We start from the raw sequence: 15,274 nt of genomic DNA on the forward strand, positions 1-15,274 counted from the left end.
AACATTAAAGACTTTAAAGACTAACATGACCTTTCCAATATTGTCTCTGTGATCTAGGGAAGGGGATGTAGCCTTGTGGTTAAAGCTGTTTGCTTGTCACACCAAATACCCAGGTTCAATTTCCCACATGTGTTCTATGTGTCAATCCCATTTCTTGTGTCCCCTGCAGTGATATTGCAGGAATATAACCATACTCACTCTTATGGTCTATATCCTCAAATCCATTTTTTGTCTTTTCAGATTAACATGGATATGCAAAAACATAGAATACAGCGGACTACATGCATGCCAGTTATGTGGCAAACTTGAATGACTTTTTTCATGGCTTATCCCTAGTGTAATGCTGGAATGTGAAGAGACTGTTTGGTGCTTTATGTCTCAAAGCTGTCCCCAAAATGGAGTGATTGTATAAAAATCTGAGTACTTACATGTATCTGTGTTTTCACACACCGTTTATTCATCTTCCTATTGGTTGTGATAATATATTCATGTTATATTTTTAGATTATTTATGTGCTGTCACCTGATGTGTAATGAAATAAAATCTCTTACCCACAAGTGATGTGTTACATTGTTTATCATTTTGCACATGAAGCATTTTTAGAAACATCAAAATGCCATGATCTTCCAACTGGATTTGGGAGTTAAGAAAATAAGATGACATAGCAACCATACTCTCCAAATTTGAACGAAGGAAAAAGTGGCAGTTTATTTTAAGTCAAGACATTTATTTTAAGGCAAGACATGCAAATGTAACATGTTGCATTTGGTTTGATAGTTGAAGCCAACAAGGAGAATGAGATGTCGAAGATGCTTGGGTAATACATTAACTGTGTAACATGCTGTAGATGTTGCTTCTGTACAGGAACATCTCTCTTCTGAACATAAGATAGATGTGAATAAAGTGATTTAAGGAGAAGGCAAGTCACTATGTTGCCTTTCTCCCATACAGACAAAGGACACCACATATCTTACAGACACTTAGGTAAATAGGACTATTTTGGGTAATTACAGTGTGGAGACTGGCTGATTGTGTGTAGTGGAAGCCTGGATGGAATGATGCTCATGCTATCACCCACTTTCTGCATGACACTGACTGGATTATGTATTGGATGAGTGGTGAACCCTTGGATACATATGTGTCACTTGGGGGTTAGCTCCTGCCCAGGGATCTACACGGCTTGCAAAGTGTATACAATGTATTTTACTGCAACACAGAATACATACTGCTTGTATAAAATTAAAGCAATACACTGGAAATAACCATATGAGAATGCATTGTCTCGATAAACCTCAAAGTAAATGCAAAGTTGGATCCCTCAGGCAGACCCGAACCCTATGATCATGTGTTCGAATCCTGATTATGTTTCAGGATAGCCTTGTGAGCACCTTACCCACCCTTGTGGGTTTAACCAAAATGATTAACTCGGAGACCTGCATCAATTTCGGCTTTCAGCCCACATTAAGATGATACCTGGTGATGTAGCTGGAATACTGTTCAAAGGCATGTTAAAACACAAGTTACTTTCTCCTTCAAGGATGCATCTTATATTCCTGCATTATCACAGCAATTTTCACATTGTCTTTATTGTCAAAATGAGATGATTCAACACCCATAGCACATATGAATATAAGAAAATCTGACATTTCAAATGCATTTTTTGCAGAGTTTGAGCCAGTCTAGTTATCAAGAAAGAGTCCCACATCTGTGATAAGTAAAAGGACATGAGAGAATATCAGTGATGATGTTAAGTGGGTGAGGCAGATATTTCTCAATTTTACACTTTTACACCATTTTACAGAATTACACCATTTTGAAAGCTTACATCATTGAGTGTATTTAACCAATTGAAATGGAGTCATTTGTACTTCTATGAGACTGGTTCAGAGTTCTTTCACACATGGCAACCGTAAGAGAAGTTTATGTAGTGATGACATTTTATTAATAGATATTTCATTATGTCTGAATGCTTACCAATCCTTTTGAATCCATCGGCATAGGTGCAATAACTGTTTGTGACAACCTTGTCATTATTGATATGGTAAGATTGATGACGATCACAAACTAGTTTGGCCTGAAATGCATGTGGACCCGTTTTTTTGTAAATATCTTTTCATCCAAGGTCCCAATCGATCTCAAACTGTGCAAGTGGATGTTTTGTCAGACAACCTAATCACATTGTAAATCACCGATTTTATGCATTTGTATTAAAGAATCTGTCTATGTAACTGTCAACAAAATAAACAGCAGAACGCAGATGGCTTGCAGAGGGAGGGAGCCAATGACCTGTAACAGCGTAAGTATTGGGTCAAATAATCGAGTCTGTACCAGACAACCCAGTGATCAACAGCAGGAACATCGAACTACGCAAATGGGTTACAATGGCATGTCAACCATATTCAGCGAACCTGACCACCCGCTCCTGTTAGTCGCCTCTTACGAAAAACATGTGTTACTTAAGATTAATTCTAACCGGGATCTTCACAGGTCTTATAGTAGGGATTATGTGGACCAAAATGTCAACTACGAAAAGGTCTTATCCAGAAATAGCTACGAGGGTTGCTTTGCCATTAGAAAACGTAAATATAATTTGGGAAAACCTATTCCCATTGAGAAACGGAAAGACAGACGGACAAAATCTGTTCATATATACCCGCCTCATCTCGTCGCGGACTAGTCAATGTACGTTCTAGCACGACATTGTGTGATACTCGATTCTGATTGGCTGAGAGCTCATCAAAACCGTACTTAAATGGCAGTTTAAGACCGCTAATTAAAGTGACCGATTCACCGCGTATGAATACAACGAACTCGTTGACCCTATTGTTTGTAAACAAACATGTCGCGCCAGTGCATTAGCACTATACATTGTATTATGTTAGTTAAGACGTACAAAGTTACATCCCTTTATCCATCTGTGGAGACGTATAGAGTTACGTCCCTTAGTTCACTGTGACCGCTTCTCTCTCGAGCGGCGTGCGTTGTGTACGGTCCTGAATAAAATCGTTTGAGAAGACATTCAGTGTCCTGTGGGTGTGAGAAGTACAATACACAAAAGGTGACGTTTCTACCTTAGTGGCGTGGTGGCAGCGACGACTAGAACCCTCGTTTAACGAATCTAATCATCTTTTACGTCATTATGAGTGGAGTGATAATGAGTGGACGGTTTGATCTCTGTGAAGTCACGATCATCTCAGCTGCATTCAAGCTGACGGATTGATACGGGAGAAACAACACTGACTTTCCGATATCATCTTGGGTCCTGTCACTATCAAGGTGACGATGGAAATCCCTGTCAGGCCGATGTAGTTTGTGTATATATTTATTTTGGTTTCAATCCAGGTATTTTACATACATCAATTACATGTATAGTATGACCAGAAATTATTGAGAATTTTAGGAATATGTTTAATTGGATTTCTAGTATAAACAACCTTGACCAGCTATCAAGTGCTTGGTTTCATTCAAGAGAGACAACTCCGTTAATCCCTTTTTTCATTAGTTTGTGAAGAGTTACCCCCCTTTGTTTACTTGCTTGCAGACGACATTTTCAGTGATCCTCATTATGGATGATTGAGAGAAGAGGAAGTTGATGTTAGAGTATTATAACAAGGACATCAGATCAGCTGAAGTGATTTCAAGTAGAACAGGCATCCCTTTGTCCACTGTTTATCGTGTGTTGAAAAATATTGCAAATGCATATGGCATTGAGCACCAGGGAGGCGCAGGTAGGCCCAGAAAATTGACTGTCGGTGACAGGAGGCGGCTTGGTATTCTTGTTTCTAAAAACAAACGATGTAGTTTGTGTATATATTTATTTTGGTTTCAATCCAGGTATTTTACATGCATCAATTACATGTATAGTATGACCAGAAATTATTGAGAATTTTAGGAATATGTTTAATTGGATTTCTAGTATAAACAACCTTGACCAGCTATCAAGTGCTTGGTTTCATTCAAGAGAGACAACTCCGTTAATCCTTTTTTTTCATTAGTTTGTGAAGAGTTATCCCCCTTTGTTTACTTGCTTGCAGACGACATTTTCAGTGATCCTCATTATGGATGATTTAGAGAAGAGGAAGTTGATGTTAGAGTATTATAACAAGGACATCAGATCAGCTGAAGTGATTTCAAGTAGAACAGGCATCCCTTTGTCCACTGTTTATCGTGTGTTGAAAAATATTGCAAATGCATATGGCATTGTGCACCAGGGAGGCGCAGGTAGGCCCAGACAATTGACAGTCGGTGACAGGAGGCGGCTTGGTATTCTTGTTTCTAAAAACAAACGAAGGAGTTTTGACAACTTAAGGCTGGATATGATTGATAGAGGAACTGTGGTTGTCTGTTAGAACAATTAGAAGAGACATTTAGGAGACAATTAGAACTGAGCTGCATGCAATGGGTTGGCAGAAAAGTCGAGGAATTCCATCACCGATCATGAATCCTGGACAAAAGGAGCGAAGGTTGAACTGGTGCTTACAGCATAGAAATTTTAACTGGGACAATATGATTTTCTCAGATGAAAGTTCTGTGTGGCTGTTTCCTAATACATTGAAATTCTGGACCAAACAAACTGAAAAACCTTTGTATATCAGCGCCCAAAGTACAGGCCGAAATTTAACGTGTGGGGTGGCATATTTGTGTTAGGGGCAACGCCCCTCTGTGTATTTGAAGGGAATATGAACAGTGAGCGGTACACAGATATTCTCGAGGGACATTTACTTCCATCTGCTCACGTGTTCTATGGACATTTTTGGATTTTCCAGCAGGACAACGACCCAAAACATCGTTCAAAGCATTCACAGGCCTGGTTTCGGACCCAAAATATGACATTATTAGATTGGCCAAGCTATAGCCCTGACCTAAATCCAATAGAAAATGTTTGGGGACTTATGAAGGAAAGTGTCAATAAGCAAAATCTGACAAATATTGCTGAAATGAAAGAAGAGGTGGTCCGATATTGGGACAGCATGGACCACGACTTTCTAACTTCTTTGATCAGTAGTATGCCCCGCCGCATTGAAGCCTGCATTGCTGCCCATGGTGATTTGACAAAATACTAACTGTTCACCTGTCTTTGAATCTGGAGTTATGTTCTGCTAATATTCACATTTAATACGTGAGTAATGAGTGAACATTTTTTAAAAATTACAATCTTTCAATTCTCAATAATTTCTGGTTGTACTGTATTTAGTTAGTAGATTCATTTCACAGAGCATCAGGACTTCACTGTAACCTACTCATTTGTCCATTGCCAAGAGGCACTATAACCCGATTGGCCAAGCTGACTCAAATTGTGAAGCTGAATGTTTTGTTGGTTAATGAATGAGGCTTAAGTGTGGCATGTTTGAAGTCACGTGCACGTGCATTCCGGGAAAGAAAAACAGAGCGAATGACACACAATACTGTCACATTGGAAAACTCAACCCCTGCCCTTGCGATCGTTCAAAAAATAAACGGCTATTGAAACGCATAGCATGCCAAGGCTCACGTCTGCACAACGTCATGAGTCCATTGGGATGGTCCGTGGGGGAATGTCTCAACGACAAGTGGCTGCACATTTCCACTGCCACCGGAACACCATTTCTGCACTGGTGAGACGCTACCAGAACACAAATGACGTCATCGATCGGCCACGTTCTGGACGTCCACGTGTCACAACGCCAAGACAGGACAGATGGATAAGGGTGACCCATCTTCGCCACAGGTTTCAGACTGCAGTGATGACTGCCCGTACTATCCAAGGACTTCGCCGTATCCACCCCAACACAGTTCGACAACGTTTACGTCATCACTGGATCAGACCACGACGTCCCGCCATACGGCCTATCCTGACACAACGTCATCGATAAGGTCGCCGAATGTGGTGTCCAAATCATGTCCGCAGACCCTTGTTTTGGTGGAGAAATGTTGTTTTTACAGATGAGTCCAGGTTTAGCATTTCCCATAGTGATGGACGTCAACGTGCCTATAGACGCGTGGGAGAACGTTATGCACAGGCGTGTGTCTTGGAGGGGAATCGCTTTGGTGGTGGTGGTTCCGTGATGATTTGGGGTGGAATAACAGCACGCCAAAGAACTCCTTTGGTGATTGTTCAGGGTAACTTAACTGGTGTGGGCTACAGGGATCAGATTCTTCGACCTGTGGCAATTCCTTTTCTGCAACGTCATGGCCCTGGGTTAACATTCCACAGGACAATGCCCGCCCTCATACGACAAGGGTTGCTATGGATTTCTTGCAACACCACAACGTTGACTTACTGCCTTGGCCTGCAAATTCACCGGATCTCTCCCCGATAGAGCATGTTTGGGACGAGATGGATTGACGTCTACGCCGTCTTCCTCATCCGCCAGATAACGTCCTTAACCTTGCAACATACCTTGAAAGAATCTGGCGTGACATCCCACAAGCCTTCCTTGCACGTTTGATAGGCTCTATGCATCGTCGATGCACTGCTGTTCTCAATGCCGATGGTGGACATACCCGTTATTGAGCTTGTGACATGGTCGTTTGACCCATGTCCTGCTTGTGGACTCGTGACGTCATTGTGATTGACTTTTCAATTGAAATTCTACCGACTTGTTATGGTCTCATGATCGCTCCATTAAAGTTTATATGTACCTTTGACATTGTTATCGTACTTATCAACTGGGATAATATTTTGACAATGCACAGTTTCTTTATGTGGCTAGTATACTTGGTTTCAGGTATAGTATGAACGTCAGGATCACAATTAATGCAAATAGCATGTGTCTGTCGTAAAGTATTGTACATGTTTACACAAAATTTGTAAGCGTAATGTATTTATATTTTGTATTAAAATCGATAAGTTATCTCCATTTGGATAATTTGTCTCGAGATAAAATTGTGTTACGTGTTTACTACTGTATATGCTATTGTATTAACGTTTAGCATTCGCCGAAAACTAGTATCCTTCAAAGTTGTATATTTCTAAGTTGGATATAAAGAGAATACAAAGTGTTGGCCCAATCCAACTTATCCTTTTAACATACCTGACGATGGGGCCAGAACAAGCCCTGAAACGTTGTACCAAACAATAAAAAGAAGATTAAGCCCAGAAAAGTCTCTATGTTCAACTTATTTCACATTACTGCACTATTAGGAAGTAAATATATTTACGACACTGTTGGATTCTAAATATGTACAATAACCATGTTATAATAAGTGGGCAAGAATCTTAGATTGCAAACTTTTAGAAAAGGAGTGGAGAGTATTGAATATGATAGCTCATAAATGCACTCGTAGTACTGACTTACAATGGCTGCAATATAGGGTTATTCATAATATTCTTCCTACGAACTGCTTCTTATTCAGGATAAAGATATCGGAATCACCCCTTTGATGTTTTTGTAATAAAGAATGAGAAAGTTTAGAACACCTGTTTTGGTATTGTGATCCGTTATTAAAAATTTGGAAAAGGTCAGAAAAATGGCTAGAAACAGCTCAAATTTACATTAATTTCACAATTTATGTTATATTAAAATACAGTGAAAACATGAACATTCCTAATTTCAGGTAATACCGTATATAGCAAGCCAAATTAAGCAGTACAACGACATTACAAAATATATTTACATGTATTTAGTTTCTGGTGAAAACGATATATTTGTTAAATTCTGTACATCACCACATACTGTATTGAACATGTAACTTTACCTCATTGACTGTACATAGTAATAGGACACTGTATTTTATGTACCTAATATATATCAATGTGTGTGTGTGTGTATGTGTGCGCGTGCGCGCGCGCGCGTGTGCAGTTGTAAACGACATACCGATCTGTAAATTTGCAAACATACAAATTATGGACACACACACAAAAAGAAAAACCAAACAACAATAAAATTGCTAGGGGGGGCATCAATTTTGTACACATCATCTAGCAATTTTGTACATACAAATATTTTCAAATTATGCTTAAAAAGTATGGGAAAGGACATCATGGGGGATTCATTGATATTGTACATGACATGCAGGGGGTGGGGAGTGTCACTTACTTTGTACATAAATTTATTTCTAGCCTTCTCGTCATCAACATCATTCTCTTTCTATATATGTTGTTGTTGTTGCATTTTGTTTGTATCATTTGTGTTTCTTTGTTTGGTCCCGACACGAACAGGTCTTTCAAGCTCACTGACGGAAGAACCGGCTGACAGGTGCTCGAAGAGAGTTACTTCCCTTAGTAGAAACCACTGGCAACGGCGTTGTTGAAGTATGGCCGACGCTCGAGAGCTGTCGTAGAGTCATAGAACAGAAGAAAGGAAGCAATTGTAGTTCAACCTTATATTACTAACTGGGCACCATGGCTGCTGTTCTAAAAAGTGCAGCTGTGTCAAGCTCAAATAAAGGACAACCAAGTTCTTTTTACAGCAAGGATAAACCGAATCCAGTGTTTCAATCACTTGATCAAGAATTCAAAAAGTTTGCTGGATATATGAAAAAGAGAGCTGGCCCTGGCTACAGGAAACCGGATGAAGAGTCATATTCAAGGCCGTAAGAATACCAATATATGTCGCCTTATTCTGGATATATTCTTTTATATTGCAACATTGTTGTTTCTCAAATTTTACAAAGATAAATTTGAACATAGCGATTTTTACGGATTTCTTACAATCTATGAGGATGCTATTGCTAACAGAGAGTTATATGGGCTACTATATAATGACCTGAATGTTACTCAGCTTTCAAAAATGTTAGAATTTTATTATTATTTGTCCAAACTCACATATGAATGTGTCATTCTTATATATATGGTTCATTGTCAGATCAAAGGTTTTTGGACTTCACATGTTTTAGGACATCAGTCTTTTATTCACACTATAATGATGCATGTTGTGCCATACAGACATTGTAAATACTCCTATGATGGCTTGTGTTTAAGATAAAGTTATCTTTTATAAAACTTAGTTAGTTACACATTTTGCAATTATTCATGTGTTAATCAGGACAACTTCAGATGTCCTTAAGCATCAGAAAACAACAAACCTATACCCTGGTAAATTATTATCATATTTGAAAATATCACACCTCACAATGCCTTTCCAGAGCCGATACCTTATTTGAATTGTGGAACAAGTATGAGGCTCGCCTTCCCACAGTTTACTATCAAAAGAAACTACTGGAAATGGGAGATTTTCTTGTCACCATGAAGGTAAATTGTTTGAATAGTTGTCATATTGTTATTCTCCTTTAATATTTCATTTTGTCAAATATAACTCATGTAGGCTTCAGAAATGAATGAAAACAAGAAATATTCTTGTGGATATAATGCATTCAAGATCAGACAAGTATATGTTGAGGATGCAGACTGAGATTAAATGTATCATTTCATTGTTCACCAAAGCAAGATACTTCATTCTCAATGTTATGACCCAATGGTCATTTCTCAGTCACTTGATATTAATTATTCTTGTCTATTTTCTATAGACTTTGCCTGTATACTTTCTCAAAGATAAAGGGAGAAGGCGATAAGAGGGTTGTTAAACTGTGTCTGTCAGTGTCAAATGTTAGTGTTTTTTGTTCAGGAGTACAAGCTTGCTCTGTGGCAGTGTTATGAAAGGTATCTGCAAGCTTTTGGGGATGTCAATGTGGAAGAGATCACCAATGTAGACATGTTCCGAAATACTTTCTTCCCAAATGGTTTTGATGGAGAAAATGCTGGACTGACAGTGAGTATGACAGTTTGTAGCTTCAAGATGAATTAATCTCTTTTCATGGCATTAACACACATTGACACCAAACATTGTATCTATTTGGTATTTGTTTTTCTATACATTTTTATTATGATTATGAGCAGAATGACTTCTAAAAGCCTTAAGATAATGTATTTTTATCTATAGCTTTATAAGCACATACAGTATCACCATGGCAATTGTGAAATTTAGAAAGAAATAATAAATGTCATCTTTGTGAAAACAAATGTACTTATTATAAATCTTTCAGGTCATGTTTGAAGTCAACAAGAATTTCTTTTGTACATTCAGTTCCGAGCCCTCATGGGGAAAAGTATCAGCATGTATCAGGTTGTGAAACTGTCGGACCCAAAGTTACAGAACAAACAGTCTGTTGACCGCTGTGTGCAGATCCTCATCTTTCTCAGACTGGTCATGCAAGTCGTCCTTCCCAAGGAATCCCTCTGTTGGCTTGTTTTCAATGGTATGTACCAAGTGTAGGATATATCTGTCAAGCAGACCAGTAACACAGAACTATCCACACCACAGATTAATGAATAAGAAACAAGGCACAAGAACCATATGAGTGATGTTTGTGGTAATATTTTATGTTTTAAAGTCATAACATGTGACACCAATGCTTGCAAGCAGTTAAGAACAAATATTGATTTTTTGGACAGAAAAGTGTGCTTGTCTCTTATAGAACTGAGAGTTATAACCGACAAGTGTAATGGGATGATAAACTGCTCCACTGGTTTAAGATGTTCTGATGTTGTCCAATGTTTCAGGCACAGTGCACATATACAGCATTTCAAGACACCTAATGTCACTGGGACATTCAGCAAGGGTATGTGGTGCTGTGTGCTTTGTCCAGGAATTCCTCTTTGATAATATAGACCCGTAAAGATCCGGGGTAGAATAAGTCTTTAGCAACCCATGCTTGCTACAAAAGGCGACTATGCTTGTCGTAAGAGGCGACTAACGGGATTGGGTGGTCAGGCTCGCTGACTTGGTTGGCACATGTCATCGGTTCCCAAATGCGTAGATTGATGCTCATGCTGTTGATCACTGGATTGTCTGGTCCAGACTAGATTATTTACAGACTGCCGCCATATAACTGGAATATTGCTGAGTGCAGCGTAAAACTAAACTCACTCACTCACTTTGATAATATAAATCATGTACCATATTTAGTATATACAATCATATTAAAACATGCAAAATGAGGAATTTGCTGCTGAAGCCAGTTATTAAAATGTCCATTGTGATGAATTCATTTAGAAACTGAAACATAAACGTTCACCCTGAAACTTTTATACAGAACTCAATCAATCAATCAGTGAGTGAGTGAGGTTAGTTTTACACACCGCACACAGCAATATTCAAGCTTTATGGCGGCGGTCTGTAAATAATCGAATCTGGACCAGACAATCCAGTGATCAACAGCATGAGCATCGATCTGCGCAATTGGGAACCGATAACATGTGCCAACCAAGCCAGCGAGCCTGAGCACCGAATCCCATTAGTCGCCTCTTACGACAAGCATGGGTTACTGAAGGTTCATTCTAACCTGGACCTTCACAGGTGAAATCAATCAATGACCTCACAAGATCAATGAATAGTCAATGCATCATAATCAAAATTAGGTTGACAGGAATAGAAGATATGAGTCAGTTATGTCCCACTGTCTCTAGCCTTGAATCAAGTGTTGGAAGCAGGCATAAGTTGACAGTTTAAAGCCAGCTGTCCAATCTGCTATTGTCAAGGAGATCAGACACAGGTCAGGTTATACCATGCCTTAGTTTTCCTTTCTGTACATCCAGCCTTGTAACTGTCCCAATCTAAACGTGAATCCAGATTCTTTAATGCTCAAGACAGCCATGTTCACATGTTCACAAAGGCAGAGAAGTCTAAATTACTAATGCCACTGACAGCTCTCCTCAGCATTTTACTGTTGCTTCAATAATTTGCTGCCGCACACATACTTAGTTCATCTGAGAGAGACTGTCTGGTCCAGACTCGATTATTTTGCAGACCACCACCATATAGCAGGAATACTGCTGAGTGCAGCGGAAAACTATACTCACTCACTCATCTGAGACATTGTAAAGAACAAAGTTGGTTATCATAAGTGACCCTGGGTGAACAAATATATAGCCAAAACAATCATGAGAAAGTCAAAGTGAATTTTTTTATAGTTGTAGGTGTGTTTTTACTTAGAGCATACATGTATATGAAGCTGAAGAGAAAGCTCAATTATTGGTAGATTAGTATATAGTATTGATATTAGATCAATCTATTTGATATGATATAAACCTGCATATATGAAGTCTGAATTAGGGGGAAATTAGGTCTATGTTGTAGTTGCAAACATGATGCAACTATGTAAACTTGCAGTTTTGAGAAATGAAAATATAGGATCTCAGATCTCAGTGATGCTGTGTTTGTGTAGGTCCTTGAGTTCCTGCTGTGGGCGAGCATGTGTATGGAGACCTCCGTGCCACTTCTGGCTGTCAAGTACCTCCCCTGGCGCACCACCCTCTACACTGCAGTGTGTCAGTGCTACTATGACTGCAAGGCAGGGCAACATGCAGAGGTGGGTGTCTCTTGGTTATAATGGGTCCAAGAGCACAGTTGGAGTCTTTGAACATTGTTTTTGCATACATGTGTTAATTAAAAAAGTTCTCTCCTCAAATGAATGGAGACTTGCAGGGATAAGACTTCTGTCATGTCTATAGCAGATTATACATTGTTATCCAAGTGATATCAAAGTGACTGTTAGAGGCATGGTGATTGTTGCAGGGCTTCGCACGCCGTGGACTGGCCAAGATCAATGAGTTGAGTAAGCTGGAGGGTCTGAGTAGTTCCCAGGAGACACCTGAGTCTGAGATTGCATTCAGGGAGGCAACGGTCAAGGTAAGCAGTTTTACCCTCACTGTAGTATATACACTGGGGGTACGAGATCACTTTTGCCAAAAGCCTCTGTAAAGCTTTATTTCATAAATAAAGCTTTTGTCAGGCCCCAATCTCTTCCGCTAGTGTATATACCACTTTTGAATCCCCAACCAACTTCCTGGTCACTATGACCGCGAGCCAACACTTTCCTGACCACAATTTAATGTGAATCTCCTATGATTTCTTTGGTTTTCGTAATGAAGGCTTGCGGGGCTTGTTGTACCCCTTGTTCTATGTAGGGCTTCAACGAGTCCATATTTTTGGACTCGAGTACTCGAGGGGTGAGACTCGACTCGGACCCGAGTACTCGAAATTCATACCTTTCAAGCAAACGATCAATTGTCAAGATAGTTACCTAATCATTTTAAGAAGTGAAATCTCAATCGATGTATAATATTTACTCTCATCTGCAGACTTGTAACAACTAATACCATACAGCCACACCGTGTGAGGAGTAAACTATGTAATCTAGGTGGTTATAAAAACATTATCAGATGGGTTAAAGAATTCAGGGTACATAGAACTCAGTATGTCAGTGTCAATGGCTATCAATCTTCTTTTCTCTCAACCTCTACTGGAGATCCACATGGCTGTGTTACTTCACCCGTACTCTTCGTTTTGTATACCAATGACTGTTACTTGTCAATATATGACTTGTTTACTGTGAAATTTGCAGATGACGCCACTGTTACTGGCCTAATTTCTGATTCTGAACATTATTATCGTCAAGGCATTGACAAAACCGTAATGACAGTTTTTTATCAAACCTTTTTTCAAAGTGTGTTGACCTACAATTTTCTATGTTGGTATGGGGATCTGTCTCATCGCAACAAAAACAGACTTTTCAAAATTGTTAATACTGCTTGCAAAATTTCTAGAGTGTATTTCGAGTATATTAAAAAAGACAGCTAAAAATGGATTTGATAGTTGACATATTTGATCTCACCATTTTGAACTACTTCCTTCTGGATGCTGCTGTCGATTACCTTCCCTCAAAACAGAGCTCGACAGTCTTTCATACCATCAAGTATTCGTGAATGCAACAAATATTTTGAATCACCATCATGTGATTACAACTAGAATTATTCAGCCTCTTTACCTATGTGGTTAATTGAATTATATCATGTCAGTTTTATTTGTAAATAGCATTCGTTTTTTGAGCATGTAATTATTGTGTATATTTTTGTGAACTGTGTATATGTTCATTTTGAGACAGGTTGGATGTATGAGAATTTCCTCTGGGATAATAAAGTTATATCTTTTTCTTAATATTAGACGTTAACGGCCGCTCATGCTTAGCACATGGCAGACAACGTCAATAAATCTCCCCTTTTCGAGCCCTCGAGTCCTTGAAAATGGACTCGAGTCCAGCTAAACCCGACTCGTCCTCGAGTGCCCGTGGAAGCCCTAGTTCTATGTACTTTTTATTCTCGTCTTCACTGATGGCAGTGCTTTTGCGAGACTTGGTTCGAATCTCTTGTTTCATTTTGTGGTACTTGGTGAGTTCAGAGAGGACCAAACGAAACTCCTCATCAGAGACTTTACTGTCAGTGAGTGCCGTGGAAATACGCTCACTTATCGTGTTCACTTTTGCTTCAGCCAGAACCCTGATCTCATCGTGTTTCAACGCTTACGATGCAATCTGTGTGATGCAAACTTAAACATCAACCCCACCAACCCTGACACCCCAGCTGTTATTTCGATGCCTAGCACTATAGGTGCGGCTACGATGGTGGACAATAACCCGACACCTACCGCCCCTAATCCCATACTGGCTGCCATAAGGGAGGTATCAACCCCATCCACGAAATTGAAAGCTCTATGGTATTTCTTACATAATGCTTTCCGTATGTCGCGATCTTGTTCTAGTTGACGGTTTATGTCACATAACTGTCTCAAACGAAATCCGTCTATGGTTTCCAGTGTTTTTGCTACTTCTTCTACGACTGGGTACAGCCCCATCCCATGTGTGTATTATATATTATAAGATAAAAATGAAATTTTTAGAGTAAAATTAATATTTTTATACTTATCCTGACTCATGCTTATTTGCTTGTCTTCTTCTTCTGGCGAACCTAGTGGAACACTTATATCTCCCAATTGAAGTTCCCTTCAATAAAAAATCACTCATTAGTACTCACCACGAGTTACCTCCCTTCTGCAAGCGCGGGAACGAGGGCGCCACCCAAGCCCATGTGCCTCACTCTCTCCTTTTTTGTTTTGAGCCCAACACTTTATTTTTCCCGAGAAATCCAAAGTGTCAAGTGGGGAGGACGGGAGGGCTTACCTCATGAGTCAGGATAAGTATAAAAATATTAATTTTACTCTAAAAATTTCATATTTTTTCTTATCCTGACTCATGCTTATTTGCTTGTAGAATCCTACAGATTAGGAGGTGGGATTATATATACTTTGGATTTTACTAATTAGTGATTTGAACTGAGATGATTGTAAAACCCTATGGGAACTTCATGAAGGCACTGAACTGAATTCCTGCTGTTAATTTAACAGCTGCCTTTTAAAGAAGGTTATTACAATTTACTGAATTTAATAAAAGTATATAGAACATTAATTAAGCTAAAGCCATTAATGTGATAGTATAAACTGTTGATAGTTTATAATGAATA

General features: G+C 39.1%; 1 protein-coding gene across 1 annotated transcript in view; it reads left to right on the forward strand.

Moving 5' to 3' along the window:
- Nucleotides 1–8,029: 8,029 nt before the first annotated feature.
- The window catches only part of LOC124276844 (cilia- and flagella-associated protein 54-like), a 105,592-nt gene continuing 98,347 nt past the window's right edge, over nucleotides 8,030–15,274 (forward strand). Inside the window, exons 1-7 of the mRNA XM_046712495.1 lie at nucleotides 8,030–8,514; nucleotides 9,067–9,172; nucleotides 9,546–9,689; nucleotides 10,005–10,176; nucleotides 10,481–10,539; nucleotides 12,145–12,288; nucleotides 12,495–12,608. Of these exons, the coding sequence (XP_046568451.1) occupies nucleotides 8,324–8,514; nucleotides 9,067–9,172; nucleotides 9,546–9,689; nucleotides 10,005–10,176; nucleotides 10,481–10,539; nucleotides 12,145–12,288; nucleotides 12,495–12,608 (930 nt within the window). The 5' untranslated portion in view covers nucleotides 8,030–8,323. The remainder of the gene's footprint in view (nucleotides 8,515–9,066; nucleotides 9,173–9,545; nucleotides 9,690–10,004; nucleotides 10,177–10,480; nucleotides 10,540–12,144; nucleotides 12,289–12,494; nucleotides 12,609–15,274) is intronic.

Source organism: Haliotis rubra, unplaced genomic scaffold (genome assembly GCF_003918875.1).
Source record: "Haliotis rubra isolate DU_JTF1 unplaced genomic scaffold, ASM391887v1 Scf214, whole genome shotgun sequence".
Lineage (NCBI taxonomy): Eukaryota > Metazoa > Mollusca > Gastropoda > Lepetellida > Haliotidae > Haliotis > Haliotis rubra.